General features: G+C 38.8%; 1 protein-coding gene across 7 annotated transcripts in view; it reads left to right on the top strand.

Moving 5' to 3' along the window:
• FGF14 (fibroblast growth factor 14) overlaps positions 1-26,030 on the top strand; it is a 417,171-nt gene that overhangs the window by 380,612 nt on the left and 10,529 nt on the right. For all 7 annotated transcript variants that reach the window (XM_065057919.1, XM_065057898.1, XM_065057946.1 and 4 more), the window contains one exon: positions 25,782-25,980. In XM_065057919.1, the coding sequence (XP_064913991.1) occupies positions 25,782-25,980 (199 nt within the window). The remainder of the gene's footprint in view (positions 1-25,781; positions 25,981-26,030) is intronic.

Below are 26,030 nucleotides of genomic sequence, written 5' to 3'. Positions count from 1 at the left end.
GGAAAACTTGGCTGATGCAGTTGTAGTCTGAGGAAACATGACATTTAGAACCACTGTTCTTGAATAGCACCAGCCAGGGCCACCAAACAGCTGTCTATTATTGTGGTATAAGCAGAATACTAAGTGAATAGATATCCTGTGACAATTGTCGTTACCACTACATGGATAAATATCCCACGAAGAATGCAGTTAACAGTACATAGAGGCAAAAAGATCATTTGGAGCAAGGACCCAGAGTGAAAGCTGTGCAGTCATAATATGTTTCTGATGTCTTTGCTGCCAAAAGCTTCAGTCAGCTGCATAATGACTCATCGGAAAGCCTCTTGGAGCAATTCCACAGTCCTGCAAACCTCCAGATTTATTTTCTTTTGGTTTGTTTTCTTTCACAAAAAAAATGCCATCAGCTATTCAGTTTCACACTGGTTGGCCAAGTAACATGGATTAGCACAGGAAAAAGTCAAACAATGAGATGTTTTTATTTTGTCACCGCTCTTGAGAATATAGGGCAGCTTGCAAAATGTGTCAGTGTGCGATGCTTTGCTCCAGGAGTTCCACGAAAGTATCGCTGGGCGCACAGCCACACAGGCACACGGCATCCTGTCTCATCTGAGGGTGGGACTCATCTGCACCGTGGTGGAGGTTTCAGGGAGAGGATGATGATCCTTTCCAAAATCTGTGTTTTCAATATGTGAAATTGTATGACTTAAACCAGCAGGAAGTACCTGCTGGATACTGCAGTGGTTCGTTTGCAACTCTTAGGGTTTGAACAACAATTGTCACTTCAATTATTTACCCTAGTCTGCTGAGATGGAGATCTGAATGAACTTCAGCATGATGAACCAGAGTCAGGACTGTTATTCTTGCAGAACGCACTTTGAAACTGTCTAAAAGCCCCAGAAAGAGACCAGTTGTATGTCTTCATGGAGTTAGCAGAGTATTATTCACTCACATTCATCATAGGCAGAGGGTAAGAGAGCTCAGAAATTTCCAGGACAAAGACCTCGTTGTGCTGCTTAAGTACTTTGGCTAAGAGTGGCTCTGTTTTTACAATAGCCTGCTGTTCTTTTATTTCCTTAACTGTAAATTATATACATCTGCACCCTGGTTTGCTTCTGACCTGAGAATTTTCTCCTTATGCGCTCCACAAAAAGATGCTCATTTGCTCCCTCCTACACTTTCAGAAAAAAATCTTCACCACTTCATCTCATTTTTGGGTGGGTTGTTTTTTTTTTTTTTGGTAGCTAAATCTGCTCTCAAGAGTTGTAGGGTGATTGTCTCAAAAAAGTCATTTTTCCACACTGAAAAATTGTAATAAAGATCAGCAACAGTCCTAGTCTCTGGCTGCAAGTCATTACAAAGCTTATTTCTCTATGTACTGGAAATACTGCACATATGCTGCAAAATCCTTGACAGGCTTCATATCCCAGGCCCAAAAATTATCACAGTAAACATTTAGGTTTTTGGCTGTGGAAGAAATGTCAGGAAAGGTCCCACACCTTTCTGTCCTGTTTTTCCATTTATTTGATGAGATCTGGACAAAATGATGGATAGGGAAGAAGTCTGTGTTTTCACATCCATTTTATTCTTGAGTATTTCTATGGGTAAAAAACTGTTATCTAATAATAAGGACATTTTTTTGAAAACCTGGGAAATCTGCAATACAGCTAAGGCTATGTTTACACTGCTGACTAGAAGTGGGCGAAGGCTGATCCTCCCCACAAGGTGCAGAGGGTCTGCAGGTGGCTGATGAAACCAGGAGTGCCCATGAGGCGCAAGCAGTTTTGGAGGCTGCATATCACCCCCAGCTCTGATGCCCTCACCCAGACATGGAGCAATGCAGAAATAGTATCAGAAATTGTACCAGAAATTGTATCAGAAGTAGTGTGGCCAACAGGACTAGGGAAGTGATTGTCCCCCTGCACTCAGCACTGGTGAGGCCCCACCTCAAGTCCTGTGTTCAGTTTTGTGCCTCTCACTGCAAGAAAGACATTGAGGTGCTGGAGAGAGTTCAGAGAAGGACAGTGAAGCTGATGAGGGGTCTGTAGCACAAGTCTGATGAGGAGCAGCTGAGGGAACTGGGGCTGTTTAGCCTGGAGAAAAGGAGGCTGAGGGGAGACTTTATCACTCTCTACAACTACCTGAAAGGAAGTTGTAGCATGGAGGGGGTTGGTCTCTTGTCCCAAGTAATAAGTAGTAGGATGAGAGGAAATGGCCTGAAGTTTCACCAGGGAGGTCCAGATTGGATATTAGGAAAAAAATCTTCATGGAAAGAGATGGCAGGCATTGGAACAAGCTGCCCATGGAAGTGGTGGAGTCACTCACCATCCCTGGAGGTGTTTAAAAGACATGTAACTGCTCCTACATTCATACAGTCCTAAAATTACAATCAGCCTTTGAAGGCAACCATGAAGTGGATGTGGGCCCCGGTGAAAATTAGTTTGAAACCCCTGGTGTAGAGAAAAGAGTAATACAAGAAGGTAAGTATAGAGTGTTAGGTAGACATAGAATGCTTTTTTCTGAGCAGGTATTTTGGAAGATGCAAATATGCCTTTATTTTTGCTTATCATGGGGTTGTTAATCTCAAGATCTACTTTTGCTTGTGTTCCAGCAGCGTTTGCTCAGTTCTGCAAAGCAGCTAATAACTTACAGCACAAAAACCCTGCTTTAGCGTTGAGCAGTTTTGATTGAAATATGTTAGAATACTACTGATACATTTAAGTGCAATCTTGATAGAATGTAAAGGACAGATTAATTTAAGATGGTATTAAATTTTGCTAAATAAACAGAATTTTCAAAAAATATTCAGTCTCAGCCATATGTTGTTTTAAAAGTGGTAAGTCATTAGAAGTGGAACATTAGGTTTATTCTGTCTCTATTTCTTATGGTACTAAAAAGGGTATTAACAATATGGTGAGTGGGAGTCTTAAGGCTGATATACTGCAAAAGTTCATTGCAAATCACAAATAAGTGCAATGTACAAAAAAATGAGTTATTTACTATTCTTTCGACTAATTAAATGGTTTTTAAATAATAATTTATTTCTGAAGCTATAAAATTAATCTGGAAAACAATGTGAACAAAAAGTGGTGGCATATCTATTTCTGGCTGAGAATTCGGTTTCTGATTTTGTTCAGAAGTAGACTGGAGACATGTCTACAGATATGTAGAGTGTATGGATTTCCACTAAAACAAGTAATTTTCAGTGTCTTGGTTAACTTTAGTATTGTTTGACATTGGTTTCACTGAGCATTGTTACTTTTTTTAGTAAATTGGATCTCTGTGATTTTTAGTTTTTGCTTGATGGTCTTTCTAGATTTTCCTTTTTTTTTTTTTTCTTGTTAACTCAATTAAGAGGGGATGCTTACTTAATGTGAGCAAATTTCACATTTTTAATGGGAATGCTTAGAATTTAAAGAGCCTGAGTTTGCAGTACAATAATTATCATTGGATAAAAGCTCATTTAAATATGGCCTGAGTTGGAAATGCCTTAGTAAGTTGTTAATGCATAACCACTTTGTTGCTGGTACAATATTGCACTATTCCTCTGAAGTCACTGGAAACCATTGATTTAAAAAATACAAGATCTGAAAACAAATAAAAAAATATCAAGTTTAATTTAATTTTCTCTTGCCTTCCAGGTATTATGTATCTGCCTTTTCAGAGTCTTTTTAACAGCTGTGGAAACTAAAACTTTTCATTACAGTAGAGTTGAAATTCTCCAGTAATTGCTTGCAACAACAAAAAGTTTTGTGGGTTGGGTGGGTTAGTTACTACCTGTTCCACTTCAGGAGTTTCATATTATCTTTCAACAAGGGCTGGTAAATCAGCTGGTAAATGATTTCTTAAGGTTGATGCCTGGTATCCTGTAGTTTTGGTCTCATTCAGTATCTCATACATTTAGATTTGTATAATAATAAACTGTGTCCTAACCCAAAAATATCTCTTGGTGGGTTTGTAAGGAAGATGCACAAGAAGCAAAGCACATCAGTATCACTGGAGGAAGACTCTTGTCTAGTTCAGATTTCAGAGGAGCTCAGAAAGTCAGAGCAGTGATGCTGAAGCTGGTATCAACAATGTGTAGAGAAGGGAGAGGCAGCAGAAGGAAATGTTTTAGCAAGGGATTGTATTTGAGGAGACATGTAACTTTTAGTACGCAAAATGTGCTCTTTACTTTGCCAGAACAGTCATTTAAACGTATTGACCTATTCAATCAGATAATAACGCTTGTTGTGTAAAAAATCAAAAGTGAGAATTCTTGCCACTGAGGAAATGGGGATCTAGCTTTGCACGAGAAAAAACTTGTTATCAACTCGTAGTATGAAGAAAACAGAAACACAGAATAAAATGTAATGCAACAATAGGAAGAGACTTTTAAAACTGTAGAACAATCCAAGACCTTTTAAAATCTTTATTATTTGTGTTCTGGTTTTAGAACAGTTGCTTTATGTTATTTTAACAGCACAGCTGACCTATTTCCCTTCAGTGTCACTCAGATCATGTGCAGCAAACTTAGTCATGCAGAGCAGTGTTTTGTGAAAGCAGTTATCACTTTGGAATAAATGTCTCAGCTAGAAAGCATAGGAGACCAATGTAACCCAATCCAGACGCTTTGGTTTAGATTAAGTTTCAAATCTCTCTATTAAAAATATATATGTTTTGTCAGTTTTCAACTCTGATTTTATTAGTGGCAGGTAGAGATGAGGTCATCTCCTTATGTGTTTATAGGAATTTTTGTTGATAAATACCTGGAATACTTCACAGGGTATCTGTCTTCAAAGAATTATGTTATTAAATGCAGTTATTTATATGTTTTAGTTTAAATATATGAGTGTCCTCCTAATGCCAGGTATACTCATCAAGGTTATTAATATTTATAAGTGTTTGCAGGTTAGGGCTTTGTTATCCAAGACAGCGGAGAGTTTTTAAGACTGATGTTTTATTCCATGTAAAATAAATATATCAAGCACTCTTCTGAGTGCAGTAGGGCCTCTCTATTCTTCACGAAGAACAGTTGTTCTGTAAGTAATATATCTGCAGCTTCTGAGCCTTAGAAATAATTAGTGAGTGCCCAACAACAGACATTTAATTCAGATGAGATTATCCATATCAGTAATTGAATGCTTCTGATTTTTGTTTTAAGAAAATAAATTATAGCTCATAGTATTTTATGTTTCATTAAGTAATTTCACAAATGAGAGTCATAAATATTATATTTAGACAAATAAAACATTGATGATTATAAATTATTCAAGGATACTTTCACTCAGCTTTGAAATATCCTCTGTCTATTTGCAAATCTGCTCATTGGCCCTGAGGACTGACTCCTGGTAGAGGTTTCAGCAAGTCAGAAAAATGTTCATGACATTAAAATAGAGAAGATTATGCTAATATTGTAATTTTTGCAACATGTTTGGCTTTTCATTTAAAAGTACATAAACCAGAATATCATTAAAGAATAATTTCCCCATTCCTACTACTCAGAAGTAGTGAATTACCAGTAAAGAAAAATATGTTTCATAAAATATAAACAACAATTTACTTACTTTTAGCTGTGGCAATACCTACACAAGGTCTTTACCCTGAGATATAAACAAGGAGTGATATATGAGCAAAAATATTCCCCATAAATTAAAAAGATGTAAAAATTCAGTTGCTCAGGGACATGATTTTCAGAGCGAAATCTAATAAAAGCATAATAAAGAAATGGCCAAGATAATGAAAGCCTGCATATCCCCAGAGTTTTGGTAAAGACAGTCTATTTTTACATTCATAAATTGAGCCATAGCCCAGCCAGGACCAGCTTCCCTCAGTCCCCGCCGAGGCTGAGGGGCTTCCCTGCAAAAATAAAAAAGCAGATGTTTGGGAGGCCACGGTCATGACTTAACCCTGCTACACGCTGTGGCAACTTCCAAGCAGACCACAAAAACAGGGTCTGGGTGTGCACCACCCAAAACCTGGGGTCTGTCTATGCATCCCCTGGGTGGGTACCAGGGAAAGAAAGGGCTACCCACCACAGCACCAGCCCCGCTTCCCCTGTGCCAGACACCTGCATCCCCAGCAGGGGCCAGAGAAATTATCTGTAATGACATCCCTGCAGTGGCCTTCACAGTGTGACTTGTTTATGTTTGAACTCAGGGATTTAACTGTCTGAAGGGCCTTCGATGTCCATGGTCTGGGGCCCCTTAAAAAGTCCAGGGAATCGGGTGTAGAGTGAATCAGGCAAAGTTTATATTTTCACTACCTATTTGTCTTCACTTTCTTATTTTCTTTCTTTATCTTACGTAAAGAAATCCCCCTGCATTTGGACATGGTGTTTGCTTTTTCCTGCCTCGCTCCCTCTTACTGATTCCCCGCAAAGGTTGATGAAAGCCAAGGAGGTGGCTCAGCCTACATGGTGGCAATTGCTTTCGGGGATGGTGGGCATGGAGTTGTGCTGATGTGAACACCCTGAGAGCCACATCAAGTATTCACTCATTGGTGAAATCTCTGGCTGGGGGAAGCTGTGTTGTTCACCCCTTAATCTGGATGTGAAATTTAGAGTTTAACCAAAGAAAATTACTCATCTTCAGTTTTAAAAGCCTTTATTAGACACATAGAGTGATCAAAACACTAATGCTTCTCCTTCAATGAGAACCCCAGGTATTTTTATATCAGTTTTCCAAGCAGTGTAGTATTTCAAAATTTTACCTCTACTTTGTAACCCACTGTAAATTAGGTTTGCATTAGTCTTATGTTTATTAGATACACAAGCTGAGGCCCCAAATAACTCATCGGTAAAAGGTATGCAGACTGTGGGTGTTGAGCCTGACAAGTGCCAGGCAAGAGACAGACTGTGTGGGTAGAGAAGGGATAATTTTTTTCTCAAATATTGCACCTCTTTGTTATTATTGGTAAAAGCAAATAATTAAATACCTGCAGTACTGATCTGGAGGCACTGATAGGTTAGAAAAACAAAACTGAGGGTTTTTTTCCTCCACTTTCTTTGTGAGTATAGCTCTCTTTACTTAATTTCAGTTTCTAAAATATTAGCTTTGCTGACACAAATCGATTGGCTGAGGCTGGAGGCGGATGACACTCCTCTGAATATCATCGTGAGCAAATATGCTGCTCACTTCAATGTGTTTTTTACAGAACTCTGCTTACTTTTATAGTCACAGGCTGCAAAACTTCTCTGCTAATTTAGCTGCCCTGTGAACAGACCCTGTCACTTTCCAGACTTAGCTACGTGTCCTGCATGGGTCTGAAGGTCCACAGTTTGAGAAGACAGCTGGCAAAGCAGGGAGATTTATATTATCCTGGGCAATATTTGTGGGCTCAGTGTTTCTACTGGCATCACCTAGAGCACACAGGCAGAGTGACATTTTTAAAAAGGGAGGCATGGCAGGAAGATTCAGCAGCTAAAACGTTCCTCTCCTGCTGAAGAAATGAGGCAGGGTTGCAGCAGGTCCAGACTTAAGAAGCAGGATGCCCTCAGGCCCACTGATCCCAAGAACTTTTTTAATAAGGAAAAATGCCATTCTGCAGTGACAAAAATTTACAAGTAGCTCTGGAAAGAAACCCTAGCATTTCACTGGTTATAGATGGAGAGAGCTTTCATAGAATCTTGTAATAGTTTGCATTGGAAGGGACCTCCAAAGGTCATCTAGTTCAACCCCCTGCAATGAGCAGGGACATCTGCAACTAGATGAAGTTGCTCAGAGCCCTGTCCAGCCTGGTCTGGGATGGGGCATCTACACCTCTGGGCAACCTGTGCCAGTGTTTCAACACACTCATCATAAAAAATGTCTTGCTCATGTCTAGCCTGAATCTCCCGTCCTTCGGTTTCAAATGACTACCCCTTATCCTTTCTCAACAGGCCCTGATAAAAAGTCTGTCCCCATCTTTCTTAAAGGCCCCTTTTAAATACCAAAAGGCCGCAATAAGGTCTCCCTGGAGCCTTCTTTTCTCCAGGCTGAACAACCCCAACTCTCTCAGCCTGTCCTCACAGCAGAGCTGTTCCAGCCCCTCTGATCATCTTGGTGGCCTCCTTTGGGCCCTCTCCAACAGGTCCATGTCTTTCCTGTGCTGACAGCTCCAGAGCTGGACACAGGACTCCGGGTGAGGTCTCACCAGAGTGGAGAAGAGGGGCAGAGTCACCTCCTTCAACCTGCTGACCATGCTGCTTTTGATGTAGCCCAGGATACGATTGGCCTTCTGGGCTGCAAGTGCACATTGCCAGCTCATGCCCAGTCTTTCATCCACCAGTACTGCCAAGTCCTTTTCTGCAGAGCTGCTCTCAATCCCGTCTCCAATCTGTATTGACCTGAGGGGTTGCCCTGACCCCTGTGCAGGACCTTGCACTTGGCTTTGTTGAACCTCATGAGGTCTGCATGGACCCACTTCTCAAGCTTGCCCAGCTCCCTCTGGATGGCATCACATCGCTCAGGCATGTCAACAGAACCACTCAGCTTGGTGTAATCTGCAAATTTGCTGAGGGTGCACTGGATCCCACTATGTCTTTGATGAAGATATTAAACAGTACTGGTCCAAATATTAAGCCTTGGGGGAAATATTGTTTATACAAATAATATTTCTGGACCCATTTTTTTATCCACAGTGTCCCAGTCTGTATGAACTTTCCTTTCAATTCATATGACTGAGCTCCCTGAATACTTGTACTGTTTTTTTCTCTGAATTCCCCTAGTCTCATCAGACAATTTTGCCCCATGTCCACTCCTTCTATTTGTCTAGGTCTTCTCAGAGTGAGTGCTAACCATTTTTTTCCTGTTTTCTACTTCTCCACATATTCTCCTGCTTGCAAATTTTGTCCTCCAAACTCGTTTACTGGATTCCCTTTCTCTTAAAGAGTTACACTCCCGAAACACCAGAAGAAAATAATTTTCTCTCCACACTAATTAGGTCTGCAACCACAAAATCCCTGCATTTGATCTTCATATGTGTTTAAGTGTGATCTGGTTTAAGTTAGACAGCAAAATACCTAACTTTGCATTGAGTGTTTTGCAGCAGATACAGACAGGACAGCATGGGGATAACAGTGATAACCTGTGATGAAACAGCCCCTGCCCTCTCCTGGAGCTTCCTGAGGAGGCATAAAATTGGCAAACAGGGCATTTTAGCTAACTTGAAAAATTGACTGATTTTTTGAGTTTAGGGAAGATTGTTTATGAGCTGAGGCTGCTGAGAGCAGGGTAGGGGCTGCCCCGCACAGTGCAGCTGAATGTCTGAGCTCCAGTTATCACTGCTAAAACAATAATCTCAAAATCAGAGGCCACCTTTGAGAACACAGGTTGTAATCTCAATTTTCCAGGTTTTCCTAGCTATAACATATTCCAAAGCCTTTTTTTCAAACCCGTTTGATGACAAGGGTGGGTGGAATTACTAGTACAGACCTTTGAAGATATAAAGCTTAACAGAAATTAAAATTAAAAAAAATGTTTTCTATTTGTCTTTTTATGAAATACTAGTCTTGCTATTGATGTAAATCATGCACAATGTAAACACCATTTTCTTCTGAAATTCCGAACGCAATTCATGGTAGCTCCCTGTTTTCTGGTTATTGATCTCATACAAGTTTATTCTCTGAAAGTAGTGACTGGTGTAGGCAGATATATCCAACGCCTCTGATTTTTTTTTTTCTAGCAGCATTGTTTTAATTGCTGCTTTTTTTCCACAAGAGAGTTCAAGTCACAGTCTGATGGTTCTCCAGAAGCTACAGAAGTGACCAACCTGCCCACACACATGCAGGGGCAGCTCCCAGCACCAGCACTCGTCTTTAACCACTGACAGAGCATCCCATCTATGCACAATCTGTAGAAGAGGGTTTCTTCTTCCTCTGAGCAGTCTCATTTGTAACTTCACAACCAAGCTACCTGCTCTACACCCTGAGATTTCCCAAATATCATGGTGCTTCTCACTGGTACCTCTGAATGTTTGGTGAAATACTGAATCTCAAGGTGATGTATCAGTGAAGATGACCAGGTCTTAAATGCCAAAGAGATGTTACATTTTCAAGAACCCACACAAGTTGTACCGCAAACTGATCTCCATTTAAATGTGGATTTTAAAAGAAATATTTATTTCTTTACTTAATAGCAAGAGTGTGTGATTGTTTGCAAAACTACCCAACACAATTGCTGCTGTCATATTGTTTTAAGCACTAGTAGGTCTGATAGATGATCATTAGTTAACAAGGGTATAGAAGAATTTTCTTTGTTTCCAGCTGTTTGAGACCTTCAGCGTATAAAGAATTAACCCTGGTATAGCCAAGTGATATATCTACACTAAAATATTGTAAATTATGTAGTAGAAAGTTGCTCACATTCCCAAAATATCTAGATGTTTTAGTTTTTTGTTTTTTTTTTTTCTTGTTTCTTTGCTTTTAGTTAGTTCAAAAGTACAAACAATTTAAAAGAGCTGACAGGCAAACAGAGGAGGCAGAAGAAGCAGTTGTGCCGCTTGCTATAAGTTTACTACTCTCAGCTGCATGTTCTGTTGGTTGATTTCTCCTATAATGTCTCTGCAATTTCAATTTTGATATTTGAGATACAGTAGCTCCAACACTCTATAAGCAGACTTGGTCTCCTTACTGTTTTTCTCCCATATCTCTATACTCAGCCTATTGTAGAAATCTGATATTTGAACAGATTAATAGGTAACAGTCCTGAAACTCAGTGCTTTTTTTCAATAGCTGTCTAAAGTCTTTGTAAAGGAAAGGAAGTGGAATGAACAAAGTCCTGAGGAAATACCGCTGATGACAAATTAAAACTCAGAGCCAAATTTATCTTTAAAAAAAAAAAAAAAAAAAAAAAAAGAAAGAAGAAAGAAGAAGAAAGAAAACAAGGCAAGGCAACATTACACAGAAAATAGCTTGGAAAATCTTCCATTTATTGCAGTTGAAGCACCCTTTCTTTGTTCATTCTTCATTTACTCTTCAACAAAGCATTGGGTTTACATATTTTACAATGTCTCTGTGTTCTGTCCTTACCTTGGCCCTTGGAGACAAAGAAAGCGTGTTTCCCACTTTGTTCCACTGGGGAAACAGGCATTTCTGCAGAGATGCCCTGTGTTGTGAGGGGTACACTGGAGCGGCAGAGGGCACAGTCAGAGATGGGGTGGTCTGGGCACCCCTGAGATCAGCCCTGACCTTTCTTGAGTCAAATCAGCTGCTTCGGTCCCAGTCAGAAGGTTGTATTTGTTTGCTCGTGTATCAAAATCTGTGAGTTAAAATCTACCACAATATTTATTGTATTCTGGTTCCATATGGAAGAAATGTTGTGTTGTTGTTGTGGGTTTTTTTAATACAAATACACAGAACTGATTTCTACATTCCCATTATCCTGTACAATATTATTTAGGTATTGATTGATATCCTGAGTTGCCATATTTGCTTGCAAATGAGAGATGTATTTCAACTCTATTGAAAGAAATTTTAAAATACTGTAGAACAGGAAAAATAAGTCCCCTTTTCTCTGGTCCATTTTTCCTTCCATATGGTAAAACATATTTGCGAATCATATGCATGGTGTTTATCTTTCACCCCCTGCCCCTTTAAACAGGTGCAAAAAAAAAAAGAAAGAAAGAAAAAATCCTGCACATCTGATGTCTCCTTTTTAGGCTGCCTGTTTCAAGTCTACTTGTTTTATCTTTCCTTTTGATGAGATTACAGTTGAAAATAATGTTTTGTAAGGAATTAGGTGCAGCAAGGAAAAAAAAATCACCTGATGACTATACAAAGGCAGCAGTACTGGGAATTTTTGGGGAAAAGAGAAAAAGAGAACACACTCATCTCTATTTATGTCTTTATATAAGCCTGAGGACCAAATTCAGTTGTGATGGGTAAATCATTGAAAAATAGGCTCTTACACAGAGGCTTACATGGGACTGTGTGTATCTTTCCAGACCAATGTGAAAGGTAGAAGCTAAAACAAATGGAACAGGAATTGAATTCTAAGTATATGTCTAAGTCTAAGCATCTTTGCTTTATATTAATAACTTAGTGCACCAATTCAATAGGAATAAGAGCAAAACATATACGCAGTTTTGATACACTTGACAAATGCACGTCATACAATGCCTTTGGGACACAGCAGGAGAAACTGGAATTCCAGATAAAGCTTAGAATAAGTGAGTTGTGTGTTTACAGCTCAAAAGATGAAGCAGGGAGTCAGTTCTTTGCCCTATTTGATGTCAGTTTAAGGTCAAGGTAAATGGATACATTCCTCAGCATTTACAGGCACAGAAACAGACGTGCAATCAATGTGACATTCTGAGAAAAAAGGAGTTCATATGGCCTGTAGCAACACTTCGAATATGCTGATGGTTTGATTACTTGTGGGAGTAAAAAAGAGAAAATAGAGTTCAAAAGGCTCTTAAAAGACTTGAAGGAAACGGACAAGAAAAACAGAATGTTGATCAACAAATGCAAAAAGACAAAAAATCCCACAATCTTGTAAGCAAGGAGACACAATCTTATAAAAGCATAGCCAGTGCTTGTCAATGTGACAGTAGTCAATAAATTAGTTTGCATATCTAGAAAAGGTAACTACAATGAACTCTACTCTGGAGGAATTAAGGCATGGTGTAGTGGTGGAACACCTTTTTCTTGCCCTTGCTGAGAGTTGTTTGTTTGATTTTCTGCTTCAAGCTTCTCTCAAAATAGTAAACTTACTAGCTCTTTTTTTTGATCCTGCTGTTTTGGTCTTTGTTTTGGATGTTCTGGTTTTTTTTTGCTTTGTTTTGGTGGGTTTTCTTTAAGTCTGTGAGAGACCAGCACATAGAGAAGAGGGCCATGTAACTACATATTAACAACAAAGGATATGAAAGAACCAGTGTGGAGGAATGACAGGATGTCATATGAAAACCAAGTACAGAAATTTTGGTGAACTTCTTCCATGGGTAGACAATCTAGGGATATGTCTCTATTACCTTTGGATGCAATGCTGAAGTTCAGAATTAAGTTTGCAGGATGAGAGGGTGTGAGTGGGAGTGTGCACATGGTCTTTTCTGAATTTCCCTGCTGGGAAAAAAGCCCCTGGCTGGAGCTGGAGCCACCAGGAGGGCATGAAGGTTGAGAAGGACATTTTGGCTACAAGAAATAACATCTCACCATAGGCACAGTCTTAAGCATAGGCTCAGCACCACAGCTAAGGAAAACACAGGAGTTTTATTATAGGAAACAACCCCAGAGCTCTTCAGGTAAACCACAAGCAGTTAAAAGAAGGTGTAAGAGGAAAGTTATGTGAGATATCAAGGACCAGTGGGGTCTACAGAGCGAGAGACTGTGTGATAAGTTATTGCATATAATCTGCAGATAAAGCAGTTGCTTTCTGAAAGGACAACTGAGACCAAGGTGACTTCAGAGGCATCTCCAGGCATCAGCTGGGGCTATCCAGGCACTGGCTGAAGTTCAGCCGGTTTCCAGCCTTTCCGAGTGATCCTTTGCAGTTCAGCATGTCTGTGCAGGGGTGGCTTGATGCACACATTTCTTGCGAAAGAAAGATCTAAAAAACTGTCCTCAGCTTCAGCGAACCGATGAAGAGTTGTGTTACAAATGGACTTGGAAATCAAAATATCTGATATTTTTATCTCCATGCTTTTTACTTTATAAAGCAGTAAGTTGTTTCTAAGACCTTAAAACAGTCCTTTCTTTGTGTTCAGCAGTTTGTTTCTACTTCTTACACGTGATGTAGTAGGGAATGCCTTAATCACAGAATCACAGAATGTTAGGGATTGGAAGGGACCTCAAAAGATCAAACGTGCATTAATTGTGCATTTAATACGTGCATTAATTGTGTTTCATTTGACAGCTGAAGGTGAGTTACAGATTGACTAGCTCATTTGAGTAGGCTGCAGTTTTGACCCTGATCCTAAGTCTCCAATTGTTTTTATACACAGTTCGATAGTAATATATGGTTTCTAGTTCAGTTTATATTTGCAATTAGCCACTCAAGTCAACAGATAATGCATTTTTAATACAATATCTGCAAAGAGGAAGATCCTGAATTTCTCAGGAACATGGGTGATGTAAATTCACTTCTAAGCAGCAGTAAAAGCAACCATAATCTTGAGTAAAACCTCATCACTCTCTTGGAAACATATTCACCACAGCTGAGCCTCTTTACAAAAACTGTTGTGTATTTGGTATGGTATAATTAATTCAGCTGGAAAGCAGTGGGATACAGAGAAATTAGTCCTCCCATTAGAGTACTGTGGATGTCAAAAAAAAAACAATTTTTTTTCTTTTGCAGTCTGCACTCCTCAGGTGCAGATTAGAAGGGTTAAAAGTTGGGTATTTGTACATCTCATTATTCATCAGGACTGTTCATGAATAGATTGAAGCTGCTCTAGGAGTAATATACTGTTACCTGTGCAACATTCATATTTTCGTTTCCACAGGACAGCTATAGGAATATATTGTAACAAACAAGTTAGGTAGCATTTTGAGAATAAGAGGCTAACTGATTTTATGGGAAACTGTCAGATTTTTAACACCTCAAGCAAGTAGTGGCATTGATTATCTCTCAGTTACTGGCAGCTATGGACAAAAATCTTGCTTAGATTGTTGTTGTTATTAATATCTCCAAACGTTTGTTTTGTTTTGATTTGTTTTTTTTCAGTTCTGCAATGCACATTGTAACACTGAGGCAAATAAAAACCCCTAATCCTTTTCTACCACTCTGATTTTAATACATTTATAGGTTTTGCCAGATATCTATATATTCACATTGTTCATAATCAACCTTTATAAGCTGGTTGCTAAAAGAAGAATTTTATCTGAACATCAGGATGTATCTATAATGACCTTGCTGTTACCCATCCGTAACAAAAACAAGCATTGCTGCTGAGTGTGTGTTAGGAATTGCATGTAATTATCTCCTATTTAATGAGATACATTAAGTTTCTGCCTTTTTAACATATAATGATATACGCAGAAGTGTCTGACTTGTTTTCTTTCACCACTTCTGACTGGTTAACAGTGTGATGCCGTTCCAAAAATACCTTTTAGTGGCTGACATTTTATTTCCCATTAATTGTTCAGTTAAAAAAGGAGACAGAATGGATTATCTTCTGTCTTTGATATCGATTCACTATTCAGCTTTTGAATGTTTGGATGTGAATCATCATACTTTAAGGTTCTTCTGATAATGGATATTTGAAGTAACAGTTATATAGATACTGTGAAAATTACATAATAAAAAAAAAAATTTTAGATCACCAGATTAACTGAAATATATGAAGTGAAAAGGGACTTGTAAGTGAAAATTACTACTTGCATGAGATATATATGTATAAATATTTTCTGAACTTGTATATCAAAATACTAGCAAGAAATTTAGTATTTTTTTTAATTAATGACTGAAATAATTTCAGCCCAGCAACTTTGTTCTTGTGTTACATTTTCTGGACAGATATTATGTGGTGGACAGGACTCTGTTGGGTGTCCCATCATATGTGCCTTGACCTTTTATGTTTAAGTTAAACAATGCTGTAGACATCTGTCTCTATGAAAGAACCACAGAATGGTTGGGGAGATCATGTAGTCCAACCCCTCTGCTAAAGCAGGTTCACCCAGAGCAGATCACACAGGAATGTGTCCAGGTGGGTTTTGAATGTCTCCAGAGAAGGAGACTCCACAGCTTCTCTGTGCAGCCTGTTCCAGTGCTCTGGCACCAAATGAAAATGCATAATAGAAAACAGTGCAAAACATTTAAGAGCCTGTCAGCCTGTCAGGTCTTGGCCATCTTTCAGATTTTGCTTCCATAATTTTCTACCTTCTCACTGGAAAAGGAGAGAAGGAAGGAGAACTGAGAATGGATTTGGGGCCTTTTGCCTTCATATGTGAAAGCTGTTTTGGAAGGAAACAGGGAAAAACTGTTGAATACTTGTGGCTGTGCTTCCACAGCTGAAGAACAAAGCTGGACAAGAAGATGCACAGTGAAAACAGCCAAGAATTTATCATTTTTTCCTAAAATATGTATTTACTGTATAACAAGGGTTAAGTAACAAGTATCTGAGAGTGGCCTCTGTTCCCTTTGCTTCCCAGCCTTCAGTGATCCACTGCAGCTCATTTCTGTCATTAAACTAAGAGAAGACTTAACTAAGGCATTTTCTCAGAGAACTGAATACATTCATCACAGAATGGTTCTGCTTTGCACTAGTCTTCTCAAAATGAGGTTCCATTGGGCTTGCATCTCATGTTCTTCTTTTGAACACCCAGCATAAAGCAGCAAAAGGATGATGACGAGACAAAAGCAAGAAGTTCATATAATTGACCTACCCTAATTGACTTTTATTCATTCCAGCACCTGTTTTGTATAACAGCTGATTCTTTAGGCAGTATAATTCATGCACTGAGAGGTCATGAAAGAGGGCTACATGGAAAAAAACAAGCTCACAACTGTAAAGAAAAAGAGAAATAAAAAAGGGTACACTAAAGTAGGCCACTTCTTATAAGTTGAGTGTTCTTGCAACTTTTTCTAGCTTCTCAGCTTGTAAATGACACCCATTTAAAACTTTCAGAAATTCACACATCTTCTGGAAGGAACATGTAGAACTGAAAGAGTCTAAAGTATACCTTAAAAAACACCTCTGAATTTCCATCTATTTATGTTTACTTTTGCATTTGTAGGTAGTTATGGATATGTCATACTATCATATTCAAGAAGGTCTACAAATACCATGTAACAATTTATGAAAACATACCATCCCATTTGACACTGCACAATAGTAGCTAATTAATGCTAATATACCAGTCACGCAGTGACAAAAAAAAACCAGACTCAGTTTTCTTTATCCAACATTTCAGTGTATTGCAGAGGAGCAGAAATTTTGTGAGTGGCGTATGGTAAGAAAAAGTCAGCGTCCGTGGGTTTTTTGGGGTTACTTGGTCATTTTAATAACTATTTGTTTCTTTTCATTATAGTCTGTATTATTAGAGGCATTTAGATTACAGAAGGTTATCTATAGTAATGGCTGAAAGTGTCTGGATAAAATTTTGTCTAAAAATTCCACTGTCATTTGGAAAGGTTGGGTCTGTATCTGAGAGTACTCTGTATTTCTTCTGCATTATTCATTCAGGGACAGAACAGTGGATTGATGGGCCATGGGATGAGAATTTCTTCCCCAGACCATCGTGGTTTGTTTCTACAGTTCTGTTGTTAAATCCTTCCTTTCAGTCACTTAATTTAATGCTGTCCCATTTTTCCCTGGGCACTGAGTTTTTCCAGCTGAGAACCTGATGCTGTCTACAAGATGATGAATTATGGCTGTTCTGAGTTGAACCAACCAGGAAAGACAAGCTGGTTTACTCACATTCTTCTCCAAAACGTCCCATAACAGTAGCAGAAGAAAATATTCCCTGCAATGTACACAATTTCTCTTAGTCACGCCTTGGGATGTATGCCCTTCCTACTGATACTGGTTTCTTTATTCCCAGATGATGTACAGGAGATAAAAGATGCCTTTCTGTGTTGATACAACATGGAATTATAGTTGGTGTTTAAGCTGACGACTGAAAGCAGATTTTTTACTGCAAATTTAGATCTTAAGGAAAGCTGGGTGCTGAGGATTAGGTGGGGAAGAGATTGTGTTCTTGGAGAAAAAATATCTCATTTCACTGGTGTGAGGATTTTGGCTGCATTTCCTTTAAAGCCAAGGATGTACTCAACCCAAAAAATACACATTTCTGTGAAAGTTCAGAGCTGGACTGAAGCAGAAAAATAACTTCACCTTCCTTTATATGTCTGGGGATAAAGGAGGATATTATACTTGACCATATGCTGTAACATACGATGGCTGTCCATGGGCTGCAGCCCATTCTAAACCCATAGTTACCAATTTGGCTTATTGCTAATGTTTCCAAAAATAATTTTCCTTCTTTTATTTGGGTGAGGCAACACTTTTTAGCAGGTCTTCTCTTGAACTTTTGTTGAAGTATTCTAGTTTTGGCACACAAATGCCATGAAGACAGTTTTAAAAATTAGTAACCTTTTCCAGACTGCTGCCTCAGTTGAATTTAAACACCGTTAACTCACTCCTAATGAGAGAGTCATGATTGAGATCCGCATGATGGGCTTAATTTCAAAAACATGAGTGCACTTTTGGAATGAATCTGTACAACCTTAAGCAACATCTATCAGAAACACTTATATGAAGGAATATTTTTTCTATTTCAGCCATGTCCCACTGAGTTGATGACTCTGAATTGTAGGTATCCATCAAAAGAACATAAATACCTGAGCACTGCTTGTGATATAATATAAACTTCTATGTGTATGAGGAGAGAGATATCTAAGACTTCTCCTGGCTAGTGTTTATAAGTAGCAATTTGGGCTCATTCATGGAGTTATTACCAAAACTATGATTTTATCTGACATCACTGTTTAGTCTTGCTAATGGGAAGTTTATGGAAGTGGTGAACATTTGCTCTGCCTTCCATACAAAATATTATTGCCTTTAATCAATTATAGTCTAACATGAGCATAGCTGCTAGCTGTAAGCAAAGCAACCTTTCTGTTATGAAACAAGGAAGTTTTTGTAATCCAAGCTGGTTTATTTTCTGTTTCAATCTGGGCAGAAAATGAAGCCAAATTCAGGCTGTGATCAATACCATCTTAAACACACAGAAATCTGTTCAAGCTATTTTTTGTTAGTTTATCTTTGTGTGTGCTGTGTGACTTTTATTTATGACCTGTTTAGGTGCTCATGAATGCACATGAATAAAAGAATTGCTACGTTATCAACGTTTCCTGTCGTGTCCCTGCTAATTAAAATCCCAGTTGAGTAAGTGTTAATACTTGCAAAAGCATTGATTTAGATTTACTTTTGCCTAAATTTAGTCAAAACTTGTGTATTGTTCCTTTAGAAGCAATGATATTCACATCTTTGGGTCTTTTAAAAATAAAAAATGGGACAGCAGTTATAGCTAAAAGTTTTGCTTTTACATGTTGGCATCCTTACTGCACTCTCAGTGATTCTCTTTCTGGCAAGAATCATGTCTGGTTTTTACCTGTATGATCCCAAGGTCTATTTTTTTTGTTTGTTTTTTAAGTCCATGTGCTTAGGAATATTCCAGAGACCATAAGTAATGGTATTCCCTGACTGTTTTAATCTATTCAGAAAATTTTCGGTCCGAAGACTGTGGAATGTGTGTGAACAAACTTCTGAGCATTTGCTGCTTTCACGGGGTGTCTGTAGGATTGGCAGGTTCAGCTATTCCTGCTTTTTATTTTGAAGCTTTGTTAGTAAAGTCATTGCAAGATTTGCAGTATGGCAGCTAAAGCCTCCTTTTCCTTGGTATCTTACTTGGCTGATTTGCATGCAGAAAATCCTGCCAACATTGCTTGTTCTTGTTTTTATGTTTAAAAACTGTGTTTGTATTAGGGGTCTTTTAGGCCCAGGTCAGCTAAAGGTTTTCTGAATTTACGAGGAATGTAATATCAATTTATCTTTTAATCCATAAGTACCTAAGGATGTGTTGCTGGGTTTTCTGCCATTTGAAGAGGGACTCTTGAACGAGATTATTCTGAACTGTAGCCTTTTGGCCAGCTTAAGAGTTGAGAAAAAAATAGTGGCAGGGATGAGAAATCTTCAGTAACTCTTGTTTTCTTTTACACCAGCATTTGTCAAATATACATTACAGGTATACTGTAAGAAGGGAGTCTAACTCGCCTAATTCAATGTGCAGCAAGTTAGAGGAATATCAACTTAGGTATTTTGCAGTTCTCATGTGTAGGTGAAGCCACCAGCTCTTACATGTCTTGCTCCATAAATATGTTATGTTGTGGCCTTTTGCTCTTCTAGAACACTGCAGCTGTTTTCTGGGGTCTCATCATCTCACACCTCGAGTACTCCGGCATCCTCCCCTCCTGCACCAGGAAATATGGTGGCACCCCCATGATCTCCATTTGGAAGTCTGCTAAAAAGTTTTTCTCTGCTTCATTATTTTAACTGTATTTCTCTCCTCATTAAGCATGGACTGCTTCTCGTCAAGTCTAAGACCTTTCTTCATGAGTCATTCTCAACCTTTCTATCCACTGTTAAAATGTCACTTACTTCTTTTGTTGCCTGTGACACTAGCCTTTGACCACCAAAATACCTTTGTGCTGATTCTGCTGCTTTTCTCACTCTGTATAAGTTTCCCACGAGCCTCCACAGAGCTAGTGCTGTCCTTTCTCTTTAAAACTCCTTTGTCATCATTCCTACAAAAAATGCTGGATAACCAGCTACTAGCATAGCTTGGGTGTTTTGTTTTTTTTTTTTATACCCTATATCAATCGCTATTTGGATTGACAGGTATTCACATCAGACAGACTCCACTTGGCCTGTACTTTCAAAGCACTGAGGTTCTGTTCCATGACCTGGACTTGTAAGCACAAATACTAAATATAATTAAATAAATAATTTCGGGTTTTCAACTGATCTTGAGTTCTGAAAAGGATCAGTAATAAGGTTTTGGGTTTTTTTTACTGTGCTAGATTAGATTGGCCATTCCTTGCCTGGCAATCTCTTTGAGTTTGTCCTGTGGTTGTGTTTTCTGCTTTGTACCAAGGAGAAGCTGCAGCTAGTTGAGCCTGCAGCTGCACTTTTCCTGCCTGGTGTGATGAACGAGTCCCCTTGTGCCCATGAATCCGCTGACTCCTTAGATGCTGTTGGCTACAATTTAAGAGGCTGACTGCAAGCTGTACCACTTCTGTGAACTGTAACTAGAACAATACACTTCTTTCCTATATTTCAGAATAAAAAACAAATTTATAGAAGCTTTAAGGGTCAGGAGTAGGTAGGCAAATTTTTTAGGAGCAGTTTTCCTTGTCACTGCCTGTTTTGATGATGGTGGTGGAGCTGTGGACCTACGCTGTCCCTCCTGGTGTGAAGTGGAAGGTTAATTTTTGTTCAAACCTGACAGTTTGTCATTGGTTGACATACTGGACAGAGTTATAGTGTAAAACTGCAGTATTTAAACAGTATCTAGAAGCTACATGGCTAGCTGTGTTGTCATGTTAGGCTTTACTTTGTGCAGGGTGTTTCAAAAAGATGGACCCAATATGTTACAATTACACAAAAATTTGCAAAAAGTGTAATGAGTTATCAAGTTTTACTAACCTTTTTATAAATTCTCTATGTTTCCTCCACCTGCTGTATGGGCAACATCAAGACTGATAATTGATAGTTCATGGTTGCAGAGATATTGTGATTGTAGACTGGGTCCATCTTTTTGAAACAGCCTGTAACTCTTTGGTTCACAGCGTTGGTGTCTTGTCCATAGCGGCATAATTCTTTCTTCTTTCTGAGTGCTCTAACAGGAAAAGTCCATGCTTTGTGGGGATTATTTTAAGTGAAAGACCATGGCTATAAATGGATATGTGCAACTTCACTAAAGCAAGCTAAATTGAACAGGCTAAATTGTGAAAACCCAGCCATTGGAAGTTACACTGATATTAAAAAATATTTTCATTTACTCAATGCTTGTGGGACAGTGAAGTTTGCTGTACTTTGGTTTTGAACTACAGCTGTTTGCTACTGTGCCATATTACTGATCACCCTGTTTCCCCGTAAATAAGACCTACCCCAAAAATAAGCTCGAGCATGATTTTTCAGGATTTTTGAGGATGCTCAAAATATAAGCCATACTACAAAAATGAGCCCTAGTTACAGTTCATAAAAAAGTCAATTTAAATAGTGTCCAGGCAGCTATACATGTAAAAAAGGAAGCATCTTTGGAGCAAAAATTAATATAAGACCCTGTCTTATTTTCAGGAAAACAGGAGCATGGAGGCTTAGCTTCATCATGTCAGATTTCAGCCTCTGATTGACAGAAAAGTGTTACTTGGTAGGGAATTCATCTCAGCTGTCATCCAAATTGCTTTCCAGCAATCCCTATATCTCCATGTTGACAACACAGGTAACCTGAGCTCCTTGATTCAGGCACTCTGAAGTCTGAGAGTGGATAATGGCTCTTTTTTTCTTTATTTTGTGTGTGCTTTGTTCTTAAACAAAAGTAGATTCTGACACCACTACATGACTCAATGAGCTAAGGCTCCGCTATAATAATACTACAACGTTGAGTTTTGGCAACCCTGGTGAGGACCCCAAAACTAAGAACTCCTGATTGACAGAACTTCTTGATTCCAAGAGGCTGAAACACAACCTGCGTGTTGTGATACTTATTAATGCTAGAGCAACCAGGAGAATTAAAACATCTCCAAACAGGACTCACATCAAGCAAAAGCTTGATGGGAAGCTGGCAAAAATATCCAAGTGAAAATTCTTCTCAGCAAGGCGCAATTTAATATACCCTTCACTTCTCTAGGACCCAGGAAGCTGTATCAGATTGCAGTTCACAGCCAAAACCCACTCCTGGGGTTTTGGAAATTGTCAGCTAGCACATCCTTTATTTTTCAAATGTTGCTTTGACAGGAGAAAGCCACCTTTTATATAAGACTACAGGTTGAATCTGGGCATTGACCTTGGAAGAGAAATTCTGAGCACAGGTTCTTGTTTGTAAGTTATGTGTGCTTTTGCAATTTTTTAATTCATTTCCTAACGCAAAATGTAAAATTTGTACTGGAATCACACCCCAAAAAGTCATTCTTGCAGGGAATATCTAAATGATTCATGTCAGCCAGATGCAGATTTGTGTTCTTTCAGATCAGATACAGACAGGCAGGTAGCCTAGGGGAGTCCCCTCGCCACTTCTAAAATGCTGTTTTACTGCGTTTCCCTTCAGCAATGGATTTGAATAGGGTCAGCTGTGGCTGTTTTGTTGTTTTTGTTTTTTAAAGTTGGTCCTGTTAGCACATTAGTAATTTTCTGTGAATTCTTACTGGGTTGAGCCTTAGGTGTACAGATATAGAGTTGGCCAAGGTTGCTGCAAAAACAGCATTTTAGGTGTCACGGCTGCTTTACTGAAGAAAATATAGATGCTTACAACTTTTCAGCCAGCTGAGATGGTGTCCGAAGCAAGGCTTTAGATGTCACTCATAACTTAAAAGTATTCACTTTCCACCTGAGCCCCAGGAAAGGTGCCGATTTCAGAAGTCTCTTTCTGAGTGATTCTTTCCTTAGAGAAATTGGTGGTTGCAGTTCAGCATAGTCATCATCAGGTGCCTAATTTTCATTCATGAATACTCTCCAGATCAGGGGATCTATTACCCCGCTTTAATGTAACATATGTGACTTTTGACTGAGAGTTTATCCCAGGTAGAACTGTATCCTAGTATACTGTGTGAATGCAAAGCTATCCAAAGCTGTTACGCTGCACAGACCTCTGGAGTAGGTTAGCTGCAATACATTTGGGCAGAATACGGTATTCAGGTTTTGCTCTTCCTCATATGCCCCCCCAAAAAATTGGCAGACTATTACTGTGCTTGTCATAACTGAGAAGTAGTAATGACACCAGTTTATCCAGTCTATCAGTCCGCATCCAGGAGTAGCCAAGTAAGTATGTTGACATCATCCATTTTTTTTGAGTTGGTATAGTAAATACCTACAGCTTCATATGCTGTGCACTGTCAGAAACACCACTATGTACCAAAGAAATGAGGGAGGAAAGAGCCAGGTCTGATTCAGAGCAGGGGCTATGATTTAAAGGAGTCTTGTTTCAGTGTCCTAATGGATATTGTTTGTGAAAACACACAAATAACATTTACAGGGAGCCAATCCTCTCTAGTACGGAGGAGCATGGAATGACAAACTGCTTTTGTTTATAGCAAAACGTGAGTCTTGGCTAAGAAGTAGTGTTTATGGTAATTGAGCTTTACAAGGAAGTACAACTCAGTGGGGAACACAGGGGACAGGATTTGCTGTGAAGCAGGTAATGAGAAGAGCTGTGCAGGCACTTCCTGATGAGCATCTGCTGCTCCAACAGCCGAGGAACATGACTCGCATGCAAACACTTGCACAAGGCTTTAGCAGGCATTCCCTCCAGCGTGCCACCCACCTTCTGGTGTCATTTGGAGTCTCCTTGAGCCCTTCTGTGATTTGAAATCAGTGGAGGAGAAAAGAGAGTAACACAAACACCAGATGTCTTAAAGCCTTGGAGCAGAGACAGAAAAAGCCCCATGGCAAAGGAGAAGGTGCAGTTAAGGTGTTTCCCATCGTTAGCTTTTGATGCCTCCAGTACAGACTCTATGCATTTCTGCATGTGTATATAATAAATACAGCTGTGTGCATAGATGGTGAAGATATAGTAGTGCATACAGATGGCCACCACACACATCAGGGAATATTTTTGCATCCTGTAAATGAGTGTGACCTATAGGCACTAAGTGTACTTGCTCACACAAAGCAACCTGTTTTAGGGCAGGTTCACCAGTTATTTCCCAGCTGCTGCAGTAACAGCTTTTAGTCTGTGGTTGGATAAAACACATTATTTCTTTTTATTTGAGCTTAAATGCTGTTCCATAATTTAGAAAGTTAATAGCACTCATCAAGACAGCTTTGCTGACAGGTGGTAACTTGAGCCATGGCAATACAAATACTGTGCATCCCATAAACTCAGGAGAACTTGGTTGTGCACTGCGTGACATTGAGCGCAGATTCAGACAAGGACTTCATCTGTGCTTTGCGGCATGGGGAACTGTCTCTTTAAGTGCTTTGATTTCCAGAAAGAAAAACTGTGATGGAAACAAATGTGATTTTTTTGCAATTTATAGGCAGCTGGGGATGGCATAGAGACCCTGAAAATACATGACCTGCTGAGTGTTGACTCAGGACTACATGGGACCAGGAGAAAAAACTAACTAAATAAATAAATACTGTGAATGGAGAAATGAAATTTCCAGATTATTACTTCTTGTGCAAGATAACTGAAAGAGCTATAAATGTATAAAAAAAGGGGGGGATTCAGGGCTGAGAACTTTGTGCTCCGAAAGCTTATCAAGTCACCTCCAATTTTCCCACATCTACGTTCTCCTTTCATGATGGGACGGTCTTCCACAGGTTTCAGCACACAGGTCTAAGGACTGAAAAATCACATTCACACACAATCTCATTTTCTTGTGATATTTTAAATGTGATTTTATTTGCTTGTTAACTTTCTGGTTTTTTTTCAAAGGATTTTGGTAAAATCTGTCTCAATATATGTTCACAACATTTATTTTGTTACTGTTAGTTGTGTTATTTTTTAAAAAATGTAATTTGGCTACTTGGTTGCAGGAGTTAGGACAACTGCTCTGTTACTGAATGTGACTACTGAAAGCATTCTACTTTTGGGATGAATGCTGAGAATATCAATAGAAATTATTTTTCTTGACATAGAAATTTGTACATTAAAATAGTGTCTTCTTGTGTTGTTTTAGGTCGTGCATATTATAGGAAATGAAATATATTTTGATATTAGTAGCAGCGTTTTTTAAACATCAAATATTAGTTACTATAAACCATAGAGGGAGTTTGTTGCATTTAGTATGTTAAAATGCAAAACCTGTTTTCTCATTAATGCTATCTTAGCACAGACTTTCTTAATCTATACAAGGGTATCCTATTAGAAAAATAAGCACAAGAATAATTATGCCTGTATTTTAAATAATGTTTTTATGCCTGTGTTGCTTCCTCTCTACTTTGAAAATATACAATCGCTGTTGCACAGATGGGAAAACAAGAGACATCCATAAGAGGTGAAATAACTTCACCTGGAGGTCTTCTAGAGGAAGACAGATCTCCTGGTTTCAAAGCAGAACCTTATTATAAGTCATATATTAAGCTTATCAACAGGTATTTGTAAGATAACCAAACAGAAGACACACTTTAGAGATATTATTTAACATTTACTTTTCCCTCCACAGGAACTTTTTACACCGGAGTGCAAATTCAAGGAGTCTGTTTTTGAAAATTATTATGTAATCTACTCATCCATGCTCTACAGACAACAGGAGTCCGGGAGAGCCTGGTTCTTGGGGCTGAACAAAGAAGGGCAGGTCATGAAAGGAAACAGAGTGAAGAAAACAAAACCAGCAGCTCATTTTCTACCCAAGCCATTAGAAGGTGAGGTTCAGTCCATCACTGGCAGATCCTCCTATAAATGTGACAAGAAG

This window comes from Columba livia, chromosome 1, assembly GCF_036013475.1.
Source record: "Columba livia isolate bColLiv1 breed racing homer chromosome 1, bColLiv1.pat.W.v2, whole genome shotgun sequence".
NCBI lineage: Eukaryota > Metazoa > Chordata > Aves > Columbiformes > Columbidae > Columba > Columba livia.
Note: the sequence above shows the minus strand (reverse complement) of the source record. Positions and strands in the feature narration are given on the sequence as shown.